Here is a 20,749-nt window from a genome sequence, read left to right as displayed (position 1 = left end):
GCAGCACTGGATCTAGCAAAATGTCCTTACCCTCCTTCATAAGGAGGTGAGATGGACAGCAGCTATGCTGTGCCTGTTTGTAAGCATCCTATCTCTACTTACTGTAGTGTTCTTTCCTGGCCATTTCCTGCTTGGGGATGTTTTGTAATTAGTTCTACTTCTTTTCATTTGTCTGGTCTGAGTTTGAAACTTTAGGTCAAATATTTGGGACCAGTTGCTTTGTTAACAAGAGTCAGTATAAGGACCTTGAGGGATAGCATTTAGTCAGTAAGAAGATTCTTATTCAAGTAAACAAGGGGAATAATATCAGCTGGATTGGATGCCGCACACAGGAAAGAAAACTAGGCAAATTTACATTTCTCATTCACTGGCTTCTCCGACTCCTAGGTCAGCATCCACCTCTGCAGGTCACTCTTTCTGGATTATGACCTTGAATCTGAGGAGGGAGAAGTCTTGATGCTGGCCTGATATTTGCTAGCTCATCTCGTTACCTTGGGTAAGGGAACAACCTAACTTTCCTAAGCTGCCATTTCCTCCTATAGGAAATGAGAAAAAACAAAAAACAAAAACAACCACAGGTGTTGCTTTGTGGACTAAAGGGGGCCTTCAGATGAAGAGCATCCTGTGCTCTGAGCTCCCCAGTGTTTGCAGCTGTTCACAAGCACCTCTTGTTACCTCAAATGTTGACATGTTAGCTTTCACAACCACAGGGCCCCAGGTGTGCAGCCAGGACCACACAAGGAGGCTGGGCAGCAGAAGGCTCTTAATGCATTTTATGGCTTGGTTGTGTAGTCTAAAGCACACTTATTAATTATGAGATGCTGTTTAGTCACTGTTTCAATAGACACATTTGGCTAATTGATTTGTATGGCTCGCATCGAGCAACATAAAGAATGTGCAGGACCATAACATGTGGACTCTAACTGCTTCCAACCCCTTCGTTGGCTTCTCAGAGAGGAACATGTCCTTCATTGCCCAACCTACTATTCAGTCTGCTTAGTGTTTAGGAAATGTCTTGAATGAATGATGAACGAAAGAATAATTTTGTTTGTTTCTGTGTTTTTCTGTTTACCTCATTTCTCAACTACATATGACCCCTGAATTGTGAGAAAATAGCACCTATGTGGAAATACAGACAGTGATTTATTCTGAGGCATTAGTTGATTTTGCTGGGAAAGGTCTTGGTCCTTTTGAAGCCTGAGTGTGGTTGAGGGTGTGGAGAACAGTATGAACCCCACCTCCGGGGTGATGGTGTTCCCTGGCCTGAGATCTTAGAAGGCATGTCATCCAATGACATACTCTTAAGGAGGCAGTGGCAATGTGCAGGTGGCAACTTCTGAGGGGGAGTTTGAATGTGGTTCCCACTGCAGACTGAAGGTTGCTTTTCTGACTTAGCTAGTCCCCACTCAAGCACTGGCTGAGATGGCGCAGAGCCCAGGCATGGCCACGCAGCAGGTCCTAGATGATCTCTGCCTTACACCTCCTAGTGGCCCTAGCGCCTTGCAGCTCTAGCGAGCGCCTGGCGCCCTCCCCAGACCAGGCCGCAGAGAACGTCCATCCCTAGACCCGAGCCAAGGGCTGGGCCAGCAGAGACAGCATCCTGTCCGCTCCACGGGAAGGTCGGTTCAAAGGGCGCATCAGGATAGGGTCGCCTGCATCTCTACAGAAGATCCTCAGCCGGCGGAGGACCACTTTGTGGAGGAGCTCAGGGTACCTCGAAGATGCAGTTTGGAGAGCCGCAGGGGGGCACGCCAGGCCCTAAGGCTCCCTGGAGCCTCCTTCTAGGGAGCCAGGGCCTGACAGAGGGGATCACGCGAGTGCGCGGCATTGGGGATGACTGTGGAAAGTTGGGGGCCGGGGAGCTTGCGAGGCGGGGGAGCTCGCAACCCCGCGCCAATGTCCGCGTCTCATGAATATGCACGAGCCACCTCCCTCCCTCCGTGACGTCACGGGCCGTCCCGGGGTGAGCGCCGGAGCCGCTCCGGGTCCGCGCCAGTGAGTGCTGCTGTTTGCCGGCGAGCGAGCGAGCGGCGCGGCTGAGGGCAGCGGAGGCCGAGGGTGAGGGCGGCGGCGGCGGCGGCGGCGGCGGCGGCGGCGGCGGCGGCGGCGACAGTAGCGCACCCAGCAGCGACAGCGAGGCGGCCCGCGGCGGGCACCGGCGGACACCGGCAGGCGAGGCCGGTGCGGGCGGTAGGCGGCGGCGGCAGCTCGGTGGCGGCTCAGGCGGCGAGGATGCTGCCGGGGAGGCTGTGCTTGGTGCCGCTCCTGCTGGCGCTGGGCGTGGGGAGCGGCGGCGGCAGTGGAGACGGCGGGGACAGCCGGCGGCGCCGCCTCCTCGCGGCGAAAGGTGGGTGCTGGGGAAGTTTCTTCCTCTCCAGGAGAGAGGCAGGCAGGCAGGGCGGGCTCGAGGGTGCAGACCGCGGACTTCCGCGGGCATCACCCACCCTTTCTGGTGGCTGCTTTGGCTTCTGCGCGCACGGTCCCCGAAGTCAGCGCCCTTAGCTGGGGACCCAAGAGATTTCCCGGCCCAATCTCTGGGCGGGGTCCTGGCGCCAAGGAGAAGGCGAAGTCTATGGATTGCCTAGAACTTTGGGGGCCCTGTGTGCTGGGGTGGGATCATCGCGGGCTCGTCTCGGGGATGCTTGGAGCAGGGCCGGGTATGGGTGCTGTATGGGGGCGGGGGGCGGGGGACGAGGGAGGCAGGTGTCTGTCTGCTCCTGTCCTAGGGGCAAGAACCAGAGGCGTCTTCAGAGGAGCGAGCCAAGCTGGACTCCAGCTTGGGGATGGCGTGGGAACTTGGAGGCTTCTAAAAGCCTTGCCTGCACCCCGGGCGCTCCGCAGGCTCGCAGCGAGGGCTCTGGCTCCTCTGGGAACGCACACCCTCGTGATGGGCAGAGTCCGGAAGAAGCGCGGGATGTGATGGTCCCTACTGCCGCTCAGCTCACACTCTGCTTTTCTCCGGAGGTCCGAGTCTCCGAGCCCGGAGCTCCTCTCTGGTCTTTTTAATTGATCTTGACCTCTCCAACCCGCCAAGATTCTCATGAACGCTGGTGTTATCGGGGCGGGGGTGGGGGGAGAGCTAGAAGCCGGCGAGACCCAGACTTTGACAGCTGCCTGGGAGTGTTGGGAGGAGCGCAGGCTGGAGAGCCGGCGTCTGGAGGTCGGGTCTGGAACAGAAGGTCACGCGGCAGCGGGAGGTTGGGAGGCATCGAAGGAGCAGGGTTGGGGTTGGATGGTGGTGGCCTCCACCGAGGCTCTGGCTCCTTTAAGGATGGAGCGCTCGGCTAAACTGGTAACTTGTTGATTCTTTGCGCTGTTGATGAGGAGGGCGTGTGTTTGATTTCTGCCAGGTGAAGGTGAGGGATATGTAGTCCTTGTAATCCTGCCTGGCGATATTTTGAAGGCACAGGGTTTGTCCTTGTTGGAAAAAGACTCACAACTAGAGAGAGCCCGATTTAGAGGTTTGTTAGCAGGGCAGGGGAGGAGCGCACAGCAGACTGGATCTCTCTGGAGGCTGGGGAGCTGGGGAAGCAGGCCAATCACCTTGTCTGGGCTTTGAGAACTGCCCCGCCTGTCATTTGCAAGTGATAAATTTGAAACGGGAGATATTTCTATTCTTTTTAATTCATTAATTTTTGGTGACCTAATATGAAAAAGTTTTATACACGTCCTTTTAACATTCACCCCTCCCCATTCCTTACCAAAGAGTTTATTCTTTGAAAAGACCATCACGAAAATGGCTTTTAAAAAGTGTTATGGTAAAGGTGTTTGTATAAGGGACCAATGCTGTTGTTCTGGTGAAATAAGAATAAATAAATAAATAAATAAAAACCTAATTTCCAAATGGTTTGCTTTCCTTCCAGTACAGACACGTTGGTAGGCAGGCAGATTTCTTTCTTCCAATATTATCTATCACTTGTTGCAGAGTAAGTGGTGTATTTATAAGCACTGTGTACAAAGATTGAGCTCACAGTAAGCAAAGGCTGGGGAAAAAGTAATTTGGGAAGAGAACTTGTGTGTAACAACACATTGATGAGTTGTTTGGTGAGAATGTAAATCAGAAGCTAGGGAAAGAAAGTCAATCAACAATGCAGGCTTCCACTGATCTAGATTATGTGAATATATAATCCATTATATATCTTAGTTTTATGGATATATCTTAGTTACTAAATATAATATTATGTATAATAACTAATATATATAATAGCTAAGATCCTTTATTTTCACTTAGCACATATCCATTTCATGGTTACAGCCAAGCCATTTGTCATTCTGCTGTAAAAGTTCATTAGTCCTGAGAATGGGAGCCGCTCTCTGAATTCTCCTTGTTGTTCCTCTTATAACCACTAGGGGGATGCAAAGAGCACCATTTGCTATTTATTATTTATTTTGCGACAAGTAATATTTGGTCACATCGGACACATTTATTATAACAGCTTAGTTGATATTTACAGGGCAGACGTTCCTTATTTCAATGCACTTGTAGTTTACGTTTCTAAATCATATAATCCCTGAGGAATATTTGGGAGGGACAATAAAACTGTGTTTTTTTTTTTTTTTTTTTTTTTTTTTTTTTTTTTTTTTTTTTTTTTTTTTTTTTTTTATATAATGCATCCTGCCTCTGACATGGCTGTTTTTACGGTTCCTGTCATTTCTATTCCCATCATCAAAAAAGACAAGATGCAGGTGGGCCTGTGAGAGAGACTGGACAGGGAGATAGCTTTCTTTCTCCATGCACTTCGAGTGCACAGGTAGAAAAAAGACAAACTGAAAGCATGCATGAAACTGCCACCTGGGTGGTGCACACCCTCTGAGCTGTCCTGCACACCCTCTGGACGACTGTTTGCAAGAGCTGTCTTGGCCGTGGATCCCTGTGAGATGGTGTGTCTGTATAGCGATGTGTTCTGTCTTCATATTCCTTGCTTCTTGCTGCAGAGGAGGGACCCAGAAGCTGACAACTGTCGGGGTTTTTCATGGAATGTTGAGCCTTGCGTGCATCCATGTTCCAGTGTCAGAAAGATTACAGTGACTGGGCAGTCAGAACCTGCTTCTTAACCCTCCTATGCCTAGGATAGGTTAAAAAACAAAACAAACAAAAAAACAAACCCTTGAAAAGACCAGGTTATAGATATTGGAAACTATACTAGAGAAAGGCACAACTTTTCAAAGACAGAGACAATGAACTCCAGACAGACACCTGAAGGGTTATGTAATAAAATGCCAGTAGTCTCCCAACGTCAAGGGCTCAGTATATGTTCTCTTTCTAGTTCCTGGCAGAGAAGTCATTCAGCACAGTCCTTGAGTATAGACAATCAGTACTACAGTCTCACCTAGTGAGCATGTAAGCAGGCCTGTGTATGAGGTGAGGAATCAGAACTTGCTTTTATCTGTGGAAACCAGTGTTCTGGCTCAAGGAAGCAGACTCATCCTTTCATCCGCAGACTCAAAACCACCTTTGAATACTGCACAATGTTATACATTGCAGTTCCTGTCCTGAAGGGTGATGTGGACTCCTGTGGTGAATAGCTCTTAGGAGTTTAATAGAGTTACTTGTGTCTCCACACAAGGGCTCAAACGTTTCTCAGCACTGAATTAGAGTAGACGCTGACCTGCAGTTATTCTGAGTTACCTCTGGTCCTATGGTTAGGAGGTCTTCCTCAGCTTGATTCTCATTATTACCCAAACATGGTCAGATGTGGGCATGTTCTCTAGGAACCTTCCTGGGCTGCCCTCTCTCCCAGAAAGTCATGCCTCTGCCTCAGGTATGCCTGTGTTTCCTTGCCCAATTCCAGGCTGACCTGTGGACCCCCAGGGCTCTGCTGTCTTGCTTGGGTTGACCTTGACTTGTGAGGTGAGCAGCCAACAGTGTCTGGCTTAGTGTATGCACCTGCATGCAATCCTGGCTGCTATCCCCCCCTTTTTTTTGACATAGACATTAGATTTCTACCCCCATCCTGTAAAGTAGAATTTGTGTTTAGTTGCCAGAGAAACTTGAATCTTGGCCCTATTACGCTGTCATTGGATGATATTAGGCATCCCTTAAGCCTTGGTTTCCACATCTATAAAGTGGGGATACAGAGCCCTCTTTTGCAAGGTGCTGTCAGAACAGTATTGAGAAAGCTTCTGTCTCAGATCATGGTGTAAAAGACACTAAAACAAAACAAAACAAAACCAGAAACCAATAACTCTGATTGTCAACCCTCTAAACACCTGGACATAGGGTCTAAGACTTGAAGCTTCCCTTTCTGACTTCTTTGAAATCGAATAGCGTTGTCCAATAAGCTCAAACTTGATTCTCTCTGTCTCTTAGTCTTTCAGTTTCTCTTTGTATGAGGAAGTGCATGTCTGAGCAAATACCACATGCACATACACATATTTGGTGTAAGTTGTGAAACCACCTGCTTCTTTCCCTGCTCTGTGAGTGCCTTTGAAAGCACTTTTCATCCCTAACAGATAGCCTGAAACTTAATGCAGAGCTGGCTGAGAGGAAGGCTTGGCAGTGTGTTTGTACGCCCATAAATAAGCAAGTGTGTCTCCATGCACAAGCACCAGAGATGTGGGAGGTGCTGGTCCCTGGAGGAGGAGCTCATGCGGTGGGTGTGCTTTGGGTTGTAAAAACAGATCATCTACCAGGCTGCTACTTGCCTCCCAGCTTGCTGTCCTCAACAGCAGATAAGTGTTCCCTTTCATCAGTGACATTCACCACATTTGAGAGGATTTGTATTTACATGGATGAGGGTGACCCAAACTAGGATGACCAAAAGACAGCCTGAGACTCGCTGTTGTTTTCTTCTTCATTGCTTAGCTCAGTGCTAATCGGACCCTGTGGAAATCGGTCCATTGGAAAATTAGGTTTGAAGAAAGGACCATGGGGAGGGCTTGGAAGTCGCTGGACTGAAGCCACACTGGCACTGTGTAGAAGAGAGGACCGAGCTATGTGGAAGACACAGCTAGGGAGACCAGAGTGGACAGAAGGCAGAAAAATGCCTGTGACGGCAGCTAGAATCATCCTAATAGACCATGGACTCTGTTATTTAGCCTGATCAGCAAGTGAGGTGTCTGGCCTCCATCTTCTGATCTGAGGTGAATCAGGGCAATAAAGCAAGCTCCAAACTAAGGGGTAGATTATGCATGGAGCCCCCACACTCGGGTAAGAAGGAAGCGAATTGCCGAGGCTAGAAGTGGAAGCTTTGTGGAGAAAATGAAAGGGGTCTTGATGGGTGAGTAGGAGCTGGGTAAATGGGTAGGGGTGGGGACAGGACAGGTAAATGCAAAGTAGTCAGAATGCCCTTGATTGGTGGACTGATGGAAGCTAGGAGGAGCCTCACACGGCACTGACTCCACAGCCTGCATACGGTCTCCAGAGCTGACAGAATAGTGCAGGCTTATTGAAAGCATGCCACCTTCTAGACACTATCTTAAAGCAATTGTCACGGTTTGACCCTCGTAGAAACCCTAGGAGCAGAAATTAGAAGCTCCAAGAAAGAATAGAACTTGTTCAGGGTCTCACAGATGTGGCAGAACTGAAATTCCCAACCCAGAACAGTATGGTCAACATGGATTCCCTGCTCAGGTAGCCTCACTTAGCTGAGGGATTTGATGTGACCTTGAGGGAGACCCTGCGGGAGGTCAGAGAGGCTCCACGGGATCCAAAGCTACTGACTTTCTTTCTGAGAACGCTTCGAACTTGCTGCAGGATTCTGGTTTATTGGAAGCATCACTCTTCACCCCCTTTCTTGATTTGGAGTAAGCTTGTTTGTCCCCTTTCCCCAAAGCCCTCCCAGCTTTGTGTGTCTCACCTCAAGAAGAGAAGGCAGCTAGCTAATTCCTGGACCACTTTTGACCAAGGGTGCAACTGCCTTTCTGGGCTCTTTAAAGTGCTCCAGAGTTTCACTGTACCACCTTACTTCTCATGATCATCTACTCTCTGGTGGGGCTTTGTTCTCCCATGTTTCACCTGCTCCTTTTTTCTTTTTTCCCTTCAAGTGCATACCATCTTCCTGTTGCCATAGAAGACTTCAGATCCCTAAAAGGAAATGTACCACTCACCCCTTTGAACTGTTGCTAAGCTCTGTGTTCAAGAGTGTGCCTCTCATAGCACTTGGAAGTCCTCCAAGAGTCAACCCATACACTCAGGCCACTTCCTGATTTTGGCCTGGTCATTGCTCTACCAACTTACAGCCTCTGCTCTGGAGGGGTTTAAAATACCCAACTCTGCAGGTGAATCAGGGTATTAAGCACACACTAAGACATTTGAAGGAGTCTGGCCTTGAAGATGCAGCTTTAAATTGCACTTGGAGTCTGAAGACACTGTTCTCACCAAGTCTGAGAATGTTTCATCAGCTAAAAATTTGACTTATTTCTTTGGAGTAATTGCATTGAATTGTCATGTGAAAATTGTCAATTTAAAATAAAAGCACATCATTTTTGTGTCTTCTGCCACTCTCCTGCCACAACGATGTCTGTTTTATTATGTGGTTAAATAAATATGCAGCCTTCACTCAAGTCTGATTAGACAATCATCATGTGGTGTAGGGAAAGGCCTTGGTTTTCAGTTCTCATGCTCTGGATTCACGGATGAGCTAGGAGTGTTTCTGGGCTCAGATCATCTGGGCGTCTGGTTTTCTGTAAGCAGGAGGGATTCCAGGGTGCCTACATCCTGTACCTCAAAAGGTTCAGGTATCCAGGTAGACAGTTCTGCATGTCCTTTGAAGGGATAAAGTAGCTAAGAAAATAAAGTGATCATGTTTAAGAAATTTGTTTTGAGACTTTGGGACTCTAAACCTCCAAACAAAGCCTTAGATCATTCTATATTCATCTTGTCTTATAGACTCAGTTAATTATATTTTATGAAGTTTGAATTTAGTGAGGAGTCCCTCCCCAGCTCTTCGATGCATGTGCAACACTGTTGATGGTCCCAATGGTTATTCACTGAATCCAACAGTGTCCAGCCCAGAATTTTCAGTCAAATACCAGCAAAACTGTTAATGTCAAGCTGATGTGTACATTTTCCAGTTTTCATGGATAACTGCATTGCAGCAAATTAATTAAAACAGATAAATGTTAATCTAATGTATGTCTCCTATAACTAATGAACTATAACCATTACAGGAGCATTTGATTTATTATCTTCATTTATAAAACGTTGAGTTTTCCTATAAAATTAGATACAGTAATAGGAGAAGCTGACCCATATATAGCATTAGGAAAAATAATCACATTTCTATAAATTAATCACTCTCTAAAAGGATATAGTTCATTAACACTACGAACTGAAAGTGTTGGATGTAAATTAGATTAACCTTTTTAGTGACACTTCCATTTATATTGTGCATTCTCCTCAAACTTAAAGCACTTTACATATATTAATTCAATTAACCCTCCTGAGACCCTTGATAAGTAAGTACATATATCAAAGTTGGAAAGGAGTAGAAAGGAAACCCTTCAAAAATATTGAAGTCCCAGCCTTAGGATGTGTTATTTATGATTCCTTTGGACAGCAGTTCTCTGGACTTACAGAGCTTGAGAACATGGGTAGGTATTCACGATTTCTCACTCCCGCTGCCAGGAACCACTTAGCACCCTATATCTGAAGCCAGAGACACTTCTGCCTCATTCCCAGGCCAAATGTTGCAAAGAAACTTCTGGTTTATTGAGTAAGGTATACCCCATTAACTCTAGGTTTGGCCAGGGACAGGTTCTGTTCAAATGGATGCGGATAGATAGCTTTGGGTCCTATGTGAACATCCAGAGGGTTGTCTTCTTTTGGCAGGCTACTGATTCTCTGTTATTCCCTGTACTTGGCCATCTGGATTCAGAGGAATTGATCAAGACATTGAGAGATCAGTGGAGAAGGAGCCGATGGAGGCTTAACCTTCATGCTCCAGGTTTCTCCTCCAGTCTGTCCTGGGGAGGGATTTCCATTTCTTCAACTACTGGGAGGAAGCAGAGGACCCACTGCTCCCATCAAGCTCTACACATGTGCTCAGGGAATGTGGATTGAGTGGATAGCTGGGTCTCAAGCTATAGCTTGCACTAGGATTATCCCATCTTCCACAGGGTTCATGATGTTTGAAAGTCTTTCTGTCATAGAGGCTCCTGAAGACAGATATACTGATGGAGAAAGGAAGGGAATGGAGCATTTTGTTGTTTAGAAGCTTATGAATATTCATGGAGGGGAGACTAAGCATTTCCCTATCTTGAGTGCATACGGGTTTGGTGGCAGTTCATTTCTCTAACTTGTTTTGTACCTTCAGGTTCTCAGACCTAAACAACACTTTCTTAGGGATGAGTTCAGATTATAGTCCACAATCTTGCCCTTTTGGAATGCAGTAAATCTCATCTAATGGCCTGCCTTGTAACTAATGGTGCCAAACCTAAGTGAATGGGTAAGCTAAAAGGATGGATCACTCAGAACTAGGCATGAAGTTAAGGGGAGAGGGAACAATTTTGGATTGTGGAAGAGTCTTCTTCCATGCATCTGAAGTTAGAAAATCCACTGATTTTGGTCCTTTCAGACAACGTGCAAGGACAGATGAAGCCCACACGGTCGGTCCCAGGGTCTTACTTCATCTCTCCAGACTTCAGATTGCCCCCTGGCTTCTCCTCTCTAGGCCGCCATCTGGGAGAGATGGTGAATTAGGTTTTGGAGCCAAGAGCTGAAAGCCAAGAAATTTCTCAGGAAGCTCATGGGCTGCTAGAAAAGGGGCAAATGCTGCATTTGCAGTACATGGCATTTTCAGAGTTTTATTTACGTCTCCTTTTTGGTATTTTTTGCTTGTGGCCATGTGGGTTCTCATCTAGAACAGAAAAGGGGGCTAAGATCATTCATAATCAAGGCGAAAGAATGCTACAACTAAGGCCTGGTGCATCTGCCTAGCTTCCTTTTTATTGTTCATATTCTTTTTCAAAAAGGAAACCAATTATTTATGCTTTATTGCAGCATCAGCAGCAATGTTGGGATGGCCGTGTCTTGATTACTAATTTTAGACTTAGATTTAGGACATTTCAGTGATATGTACCCTCCTTTTAATTAGAAGCAGTGAATAAAGTTTGTTCGTTTTTAATTACACTTTTATCCTTCCCCCCTTTGAGCAATCCTCTGCCTCATCTCTACTCTTGTCTTCCAGAAGTTTAATTGCAGCTCCCCTGGGATAATTCTCTTTAGGAGGGTAATGAGAGCCAGACAGGAGCCCATAATCTTTCTATGAAGGTGTAGCTTTTCCTGGAAATTTCCTTTTAGGAATCCCAAGTCCCACCATTTTGTCCCTGAAGTGTACTATAGGCTGCACAATTATTGCTTCAATGTTCAATATTTCTCCATCCTCACCTTCCCCATCCTGCAACATATCTGCCTGCACCAAACACTTCAGAATCTTTTTTATCCTTGGTTGCACCATGGGCTGCTTCCTGGAAGCCACTCCCTAACACACCACCAATAATGACTAGAATTATCATCATGATAGCTTTATGATGTGTTTTCTCAGTCAACTGCACAATGTGAATAAAGGCATTTTCTAAATATGTGGCATATTCACTGAACAGAACAAGTCAGTCTTATCAAAAACAGGATTTGCTATGAGCATCGTCTTCACACCATGTCACTTGGCTCACACTTTCAGTTAAAAGGCCTCCTAATGGGAAATTTGGAGTTGCCACACTCTGGACCCAAGTCTACCAGACATTGGCATCCTCATACTCTACTTCATCTCATCAGGAAGGAAACATCTCTGACCTTGGCAATTGGTAATGACACATGATACCCATTCCATCTTGCTGTCTTTGGGGGTGTGCATTTTACATGGTAACGCTCTAGCTGCATGGCAAACTATCTGGGACAGTGTAGGTGGACATATGAGGCAGACAGGTGTCTGTTGTGTTTAAACCACACTTGGACCTGCCTCAACTGAATGTACCAGGCTCTGCTGACTCCCCATGGGAGACCTTGCCTTAGAGGAGGTAGGGATGGGGGTGGGTTGGGAGGGAAGGTTGGGAAGCAGGAGGAGGGAGGAGAGAGGAATCTGTGGTTAGTATGTAAAATGAATAGAAAATCTTTTAATTAAAAAAAAACCCCACACTCAAGTAATAGCAGCTTCTATGCCCAAATCTTGGGACCCATCCCAGGGTCTTTGGGATACATCTTCTATTATCTAAAATAGGTTGGCAGTGGCTGGCTGCCTGTCCTTAGGAACGAGGCTCTTGCCCATGCTAAATGCCAATTGTGGTGGATCTTAAGTATCTTTTCAGAGATGTGTCCAGATAGAAGAAAATCTTGTCTTAGAAGTGTCTGTGCCTATAGGAGAGTACAGACGCCATCCTTTTCTGAAGCAAGGCAGTTTCTGAAAACTTTGAAGCATAGGGCTTGGCTTCTGTGTAGCTCTCAGCACTTCCTCCTCCACACAGCAGCCTGTAGAACTCTGGTCCTCAGCATCTGTCATTCGGTGTGTGAACCTAAGTGTCTTCTGTAAATTAACTGCTGGTGAAGTCATGTCATCCTGAGCCCCGCCTTGTTCAGCATAGAGAACAGCATATACTACCAAAGAGCATTGCCTGTCACGCACTGGTGAGAATTGAGTTGTAACTATCTACCGCTGCAGATCTGATGTTCTCACATGTTGTCCCCTGAATCTTCCTTGTTCCCATCAGCATTCTATTAATCCCCTGACTGTACAAATCCTAAGTGGATAAAGTGCATCTGCTTTCCAAACAGATCGTTAGAAACGATTTGCAATTTGTAATATCGGAAGCACGTGTACATAGAAGCAAGGATGAGGTTCTTAATTGGAAAAGCTCTGTTATCAAATAAAGGGGGATGGCCACTTGCAATGAGTCTTGTGAATTTCTAAGCCCATGGCTAGAGCATCAGGGAGCAGAGGGAGGTGCTGATTTCTGACTGAGCTTTCCAGGTTGTGTATATAGTCCACAGAAATGCACAAATGGGAATCTCTCTGAAGCCAGAACATTTACTTTGGGATCTAAGGAAATGCTAGTGCAAGTCTGAGCATTAATGCATGACTTTATGCACAGGGAAATACTACTTTTCTCAATCAAATCAAAGCCCAGAACTTCTGAGGCTCGCATTAGGAGGGTGTGGGCTTGTCCTGAAGGGTATATTGCTGGTAGCCATGATTTTGCTCATGAAATTCCCTTTCTCCTAGATGTTAGAATTGTTCTCTATTTAATCCTAATTCCCCATGTGGGCTAGGTCCAGACCCATCCAGGACACTTCTCTTTTCACAACTCTGCAAACATGAAAAACAGCATTGCCCTGGGAATATCAAGGCTGGAGTTCTGATGGAACAGACTTCACTAATTTTAGAGTGTGTAGCAGGAAGTAAGAAGAAAGGATCTCAGAAGAAAGAGTCTTTTTTTTTTTTTACCACACATATTTTATAGTGACACCATTATCCTGAAATGAAATTTACAGACACTTAAAAATACATAATTCAAAAAGTCAATATAATGCCTATGTTGATGTTGTTTTTTACTTTTTTGGGGGGCCCACCACCCAGCTCCCAAATAAATCATACATGGAGGCTTATTCTTACCTATGAATGCCCATCCTTAGCTTGGCTTAGTTTCTAGCCAGCTTTTCTTCACTTAATTTATCCTGTCTACCTTTTTCCTATGGGCTTTTCCAGTTTTTTTACTTCTGTAAATCTTGCTCTTACTCCGTGGCTTGCTGTGTGTGTAGCTGGCCCCTAGAGTCCTCTTCCTCCTCCAACTCCTCGCTAGCTCTCTTCCCAGATTTCTCTTTCTATATATCCTCTCTGCCTGCCAGCCCCGCCTATCCTTCTCTTGCCTTGCTATTGGCCATTCAGTTCTTTATTAGACCATCAGGTATTTCACACAGGCACAGTAACACAGCTTCACAGAGTTAAACAAATGCAACATAACAAAAGTAACAAACCTTAAAATAATATTCTACTACAAGCTGAAATGACAGGAATTAAAGGGAAATAATGTGTAGTAATATGTATTCCAATGTGCAAATGCTTTGGCCTACCTGTGCTAAAGGAAGAAAGGAAGTAGATGTTTGCTGTGAATTTTACAGTGATGTGATGTGAGTCACTATGAATTCAATAGCCACCAGATATCTAGCATCCGTACATAATGACATCATAAATAGGGAGGCTGTAAGGTGACTTTTAAAACTGATGAAATGTTTCTGGTAACACTCTGAACAAGACAAGACACATGCTAACCTCACTTCTTAACACAGAAGACTCAGGATCTGTTAAAGCTACACAAAGAACATATAGCTGACCTGCTCTGGTGTGGCTGCTGTAAAAAACAGAACAGTGTAGCTCAGGTGGAGATGTTCAGGCCCAGGTGCCCAGTTCTCATCCCCACTCCCACCCCCCCCCCCGGATATCAAAGATGGATTTCATATATGCTCACAAGTTGTGGTTGCCTTAAAATACACACAGTTTTGGTAAATATATCCTTTCTGGGGTCCGTCAGTAGGAAAGAGGAAAATTCTACCAGCTGGTGGCCAAGTGAAACAAGTTGACTTAGCCAGCTGTTGCCTAGTTCTCTCCTCCAGCATGGTCCAGACTCATGCTGTGCGGAATCAGAGCAGCTGTGGTCACTCACTTAAGTCCCTTATGAGACAAAGTCTATGAACATTCCCTCATGGAAGGAGGGGGGAAACATAAAGTTCACAGTACTCAGGATGCTCACAGGTTTAGCAGCCTCTGTGAGATCTTTATGAGGCTTATCCCTTCCCCAAATGTATATAACAGGTGAAGATTGACTGGGAAATTTGGAAACTTTCAGTAGGGTAGCTAATGCAGTTGTGCATGGGTTGTTCATGCTGTAGTTGGCAGTCGTTGGTGGGTTAGCTGCCTCTAAGTCATGCAGGGCACACCTCAGTAGTGGAGCCCATCAAGTATGCACTAGAGCATCATTTAGATCAATGATACAGAGAACATTTCTTTGCCTGGTTCACTGTAGAGACTCCTGCTTCTCTCCATCGGTCTTTGACACACAGAGGTGTTAGGTGGTGCTAGTGCCATGGTTTGCCTCACGCCTGTGGAGTAGGTGACCTCTTTGGGTCAGATAGAAGACTAAAATGATCTGGATTAAATCTGTAATCAAAAGTCAGTTAGAATGTGTGAACCTGACTGCAATACATTATAGGTGGTTGCTATCTTTTGGGAAAGAGGAGCTCAACAGTAGGTAGGGCAAAAAACAAGAAATGGTATACTCAAACAATAGGCTGAACATATGGTCAGCACTAATATTCTAGAGATGAAACACTGTCCTGTTGGTACAAAGATTCTTCTTTGTGCTTTCATTGATAACGTAGAGGGAGGAGGATGTTGATTTTGTTCTGTTTTTAAATCCCTAGGTAGGGTTTATCTCTGCTCTCCCCACCCCCGCCCCATAAACACACACTTTTGCTTGTTTTTTTTGTTTTGTTTTGTTTTTTTGTTTTGTTTTGTTTTGTTTTGTTTTGTTTTGTTTTTGAGACCAAGTCTCACTCTGTAGCCTCAGCTAGCCTGCCACTCATAGAGAACTGCCTACCTCAGCCTCCAAGTGCTAGGATTAAAGCTTCCTTCTCCTTCCCTATAAAGCTGAAGTGTTTGTTGCTAAGGAAGAGACTGTATTGCTAAAGAGAGATTCAGCAACTTAGAGATGAAAATGCAATCAAATGCTTTGATTTAATGGGGGAATAGTACATTCTCTCTCTAAGTGGCTTGGTGACATTTGGTAGTTCTGTAATATTTGACTTAGAGTTGAGTTTATAAAAATTTCAGCCTAACAGTAACTTCAGGCACCAAGGGATGTATGTATTTTTGAAATGAAAAGACCTGGTTGACATTCTGATCCCAAAGTCAACATCATTTCTTATGCGCCACCATATTTTCAATTATGATAGATGACAAGCTGTGAATTTAAAGATGGCTTTCCTGGAAGCTCCCACATAGACAGCCCATGTATATAAGGAGAAAAACTTGGTGGGGAGGGGTTCTCACACTCACCCCTCTCCCACCCCTCTCCCTTGACTTACCAAATACTTTCTTCTGAGGATGCACCTCCCAAGCTAAATATGCCACATAGGTTCCTTCTTGCAGTATATTTAGAAAGGGATGCTTTGTAATTTTCTAAAGTATTTACCTCCTGATGCCACAGCAATAGTTTAAGTCCCCCCCCCACACACAATCATGGAAGCAAAAGCATGGGGTTATGAAATACCTGACAGCTAGACAAAAGTACATTGAACAACAATTTTGAGGAGTAAAACAGATGGCTAGGACGTGTTATTTTAGCATCTCTTTGACATTTCAGCATATATGCAGACCACTTCCAATTAGATGTTGCTCAAAATGAACACTAAGCTCTCAATATGGTGGTGTTAGGCAGTGGTTAAGGTTTGAATCTCATTGGGTAGTACTGTGCTGTGGTAGTTTTATTGGGTACTAGGCTTTTCTATCTTCATGTGAATGTTTCTAGACTTCCCTATATTACAAGACTGGTTGGAAATGGCCTCATGTCTCACCTATAGCCAGCGGAGGATGAGGAAGGGCTGGTCCTATTCCCAACCCCACTGTACTGAGCTGGGAGAATAGAGTGGTGTTGAGTCAGGGAGAATCTGCTAGCAGTGGCTTAGAAGCTGGAGCCTCCTCCTCACAGAGGAAGTGAGCTTCAGGATATGCTGTACCTTTGTCCCAACTTCCTGTGTTTAATGTGTTTGTATCAGGTTCAGTGAGGTGCAGGTTGCTAGAAGCCAAGATGTAAGTTGCATGTGTGTGGAGAGAGCCAGGTATCTGCTACAACCATATAAGATGGCTGTGACATCTTCTATTAGTGCCTTTCCACATCTCCTGCACTTGTGTCTGCAACTCAAATTCAAACATATTCAGCCTTTTGCTTATGGGTTCTCTCTGGTCGCTGGCATCCTCTATTTGCAGGCATGGCAGATCACAAATTCTAGGAAATTTATACTCCCAGAACCTGTCTTTATCAGGTTGGCAAATCCTTGCTCCACCCTACCCCACTCCCTTTCCCTGCAGGTAGAGGACATCTGAGGGACCCAGTGTCCTAGCTGCCTGGGGTGGTAACTGGCTTCCTTCTCTTTTTGATTCATGTTTATACTCCCTTTTGCATCTTCCCTGAGATCGTTCCTCCACAGCCCCCAGACCTATACTGTAGCCTAGTTTCAGAACTTGCTTTTGAGGGAGCCCAGACCAAGAGAGGCTGAGGAAGGAAGCCATTTACAGAAAGTGTCCTTGTTGTACCTCTCTGAATCCCATAAGGCATATCCGTCAAGACTGGAACACCCGGTGCCTTCAGACATTCAGCCAGACTTGCTTGGCAGCTATGAGGCTTTGTGGGACATTTGGAGGTCTGTATATGACTTCTGGGAACTCTCAGTGCTCATGTGCAGGACTTAGAACCCGCCTTCATACCATCTGGGCCTGGAAGACTTCGCTGGAACAAATGTGCTATGCAGTGATCTGCGGCTGATGTAGACATGGGGCCTGGAGGTTGTGGAAACTGTCCTCTATACCCAGGTTTCAGAAGGCTCCTTGAGGATGCCCCAGTTCCTTTCACCACGTCTGCGCTGTGGAGGCCCCTTTGGCTGGGAAAAGAGTTGAACTAGGCCTGGTGCCTGCAGCCCATGTAATCCAAGTGTCTGCGGGGAACATCTGGCACCCCTGATCACAGCCAGATTTCTTCAGTGTCTATTTTCAGTATTTTCTCAGAGCACCTATAAGTGAATTTGTGAAGCTCTGTTGTCAGCATTTCCCTTGCCAGGATGGAACAGCCCACAGAACACCCCACCCCTCAGCTTCAAGCGCTCACAGGTCTGAATTACTATGGCTGTTCAAATATTCCAGGCAAGGAACCGAAACCCTCACTACTAAAAAAAAATAAAAATAAAAATTCTGCCCTTTCTCTGAAAGACTAGATATGCTGATCCATTGTCACAGGTGCAGCTTGATGTGAATTAGTCCATCAGCTTAGCCATGTATCATGGCCAGCTCACAGGGATTATATATATATATATATATATATATATATATATATATATATATATATATATATATAATTACTTTATTTTCAGAGATGGGTGTTATCAGCACATAAAATACATGCAAATGGAACTGTTGGAACTGAGTACGACATTTGATTATTTGAAACATTCTCTTAATTCTGGGTAACTGATGCATGGTATGTGAACTGGATCTTGACTAGATTACTTGGAAGCCGTTGTAGAACTGCTCAAGACTCATGTTCTCATCTCAAAAATGGGCACAATAGATAAATCTTAGCCCAAGAGGTGGCTGTAAAATGAGCTCAAGCTTGTAGAGCTTGGACTGTAAGAGGCTGGTGTTGTGGTTGTCTGTTGATAACCAGCATTCTAGCAGCAACAGCTTTCTTATGTTCATAGGTCATGTGGCCCAGAGACTTAGAGATGGGTTGGTGTGGTGGTTTGAAAAAAAAATGACACCCCAAAGGGAGTGTCACTATTAGGAGGTGTGGCCTTGTGGGAGGAAGTGTGTCACTGTGAGGGTGGGCCTTGAGGTCTTTTATTTAAGCTTCCCTCTGTGTGACAGTTAGTTGACTTCCTGTTACTTGCAAGATGTAGCACTCTCAGCTTCAGCACCATGTGCTGCCATGCTCCTCATCATAATGATAATGGACTGAACCTCTGAAACTGTAAGCCAGCCTCCCCAATTAAACATTTTCTTTATAGGAGTAGCCATGGTCATGGTGTCTCTTTACAGCAATAAAAACCCAACAAAGATGGTGATGACAGTTTGCCTCTGCTCTGTGATGTCTGTGAACCTGACTGGAGGTTGAGATCATCTGGTTGTTTCTTCAGATGGTTGGGATGGATATCTCAAGGGCTAGACCTTACTGAGAAAACTCCCTAGTCCTGTGATGGCCCCCACATATGGTTTGGCTCCCTGGGTGCATAGAAACAAAGGATGGTGACCCTTCTTGCCTAGAAGCCCAGGACTCCAGTGCACAAAACAGAATCTGCAAAGTTTCTTGTGAACTTGTCTGGATCCCATTCCTAAGGCAGCTAGAGCAAGGACCCCACCTTAAGTATGTCTGTCCCTAATGAAGGACTTGAATTTCCTCCTTGACTTATTGTACCTGACTTTGGTCTTATCTAAAGTGGCCTTTATGCTTCAAGAAAGGACAGGTAGACAGAGACACTCATTTCCTGGAGAATGAATCCTAAATATTCCCTACTAGAGAATCAGCATCCATAAAGAGAACTCTGGGAAGACTGTGGGAAGTTAGACCCAAGGGCTGCAGGGAAGCATAGTGTCAGGTCTATATGAGTCTGCAGACAGTTCCTCTACTTTGTCAAGTTGCATTCCACCTGCCCTGAAGTGGACACAAAGGCTATTGTACTGTAGGCCAGCACGTTCTAGATACTGCCATACATCAGCTCAGATAATCTCTGAATGAACTCTGAGGTGCACATCTTGATATAGATGAGGAAACATTGAGAGCTCTTCAGTGAGTCCATGACTCCAGTACCTGAACCCTGATCGCTGACTTCAGAGCCCTGGCTTTTTGCCTGGCTGTTCTGTACAGCCTCTCATGAGGTAATGGGTTCGTATATTTTGTTTCCCAACCTTTTTTTTTTTTTTTTTTTTTGGTATGTGTGCATTAATTGTGTTCCCAACTCTGTTCTGTACTTACTGAAAGCAAGAGTGTGTCTTTTTTATGTTTCAATCCTGCACAATTTGAGTGCTTTAGAAATGAGGGCTGGGGCTTGACAGAGGCCTCCATCCCCTTGAAGTGATTGTCTTGTTAGTGACACCTGCTGGCCTTGGGGGTCAGGGAGAACAGGGAATGCATTGTCATTCACATCCTACTCTCTGAAGGAGATTTTGTTCTGGCTTATTGTTGAAGTATTGGTTTTGAAATTGCAACACAGAAGGTCTACTAAAGGGATGTCCCACTTGGAATGGACTCTGCTTTTTTTTTTTTTTTCCTGTTTTCCGGTTAAAAGCAATAACCATGAAGCAAACAGAAAAGAAGCTCTCTAAAGGGTATTGTGAATGGCTGACAGGTTAAAGCTGATGCATAAATGCAACATTTACATGACAAAAACTCTAAGCACAATGCTGCTTGTCATTCACCAGTAATAAGATTCCTTGAAACGCTAAAAGTCTTAATTAAATAAATACGTAATTTATTTTTTGCTGGTAAATGTTTTTTTGCCTCAGGAGCTATTCAGGAGAGGATATCATCTTCTGAACACAAACTCATCAAGGCTGTATCTGTTTCATAATTCCCCCTTCTCCCTCCTTCTGGATTTAGCAGACTGCTTGGAGCATATGCTTTGGTGAATGTTGTCTATTTGAAAGACAGTTCTTTGTCCTCAAGATGATCTGAGTTTTGATAGAGAAACCCACAAGATGACAGATTAAAGTATTAAATGATGCTGTTGTGCAGGAGCACCATGTAGACCAAGAGTGAAGCTGGAGTCAAGGTTGGTGGAGGTGAAGGCAACAGGGGATGCTCACTCTGAGCAGGGTGTTCAGGGACTGCCCAGATCCCAAGCCTTGCCTCTGTTATACCTGACACTTAGAACTTGGGGCACAAGCAGGTGTTCCCTTTTTCTAAGAATCCGTACCTCCTGCTCTTGCAGGACCCTGGGTCCCTTACCCTCCACCCTACTCTGGTATCCCTGACTACTTATATCCTTTCAGCCTTAAGGTTGTAGCAGTTTTCCTGCCTTGCCATTTGATATGGTTTTCCATCACTTGGTGTT

General features: G+C 45.3%; 1 protein-coding gene across 4 annotated transcripts in view; it reads left to right on the top strand.

The window, feature by feature from the left end:
• Nucleotides 1-2,177: 2,177 nt before the first annotated feature.
• Clstn2 (calsyntenin 2) overlaps nucleotides 2,178-20,749 on the top strand; it is a 608,806-nt gene continuing 590,234 nt past the window's right edge. For all 4 annotated transcript variants that reach the window (XM_036191651.1, XM_036191650.1, XM_036191654.1 and 1 more), the window contains exon 1: nucleotides 2,178-2,347. In XM_036191651.1, coding sequence (XP_036047544.1) covers nucleotides 2,233-2,347 — 115 coding nt within the window. In that variant the 5' untranslated portion in view covers nucleotides 2,178-2,232. The remainder of the gene's footprint in view (nucleotides 2,348-20,749) is intronic.

The sequence above is a fragment of the Onychomys torridus genome, chromosome 7, assembly GCF_903995425.1.
Source record: "Onychomys torridus chromosome 7, mOncTor1.1, whole genome shotgun sequence".
Classification (NCBI taxonomy): Eukaryota; Metazoa; Chordata; class Mammalia; order Rodentia; family Cricetidae; genus Onychomys; species Onychomys torridus.
The sequence above is the reverse complement of the archived record's forward strand: the minus strand, read 5'-3'. Positions and strand labels throughout refer to the sequence as shown.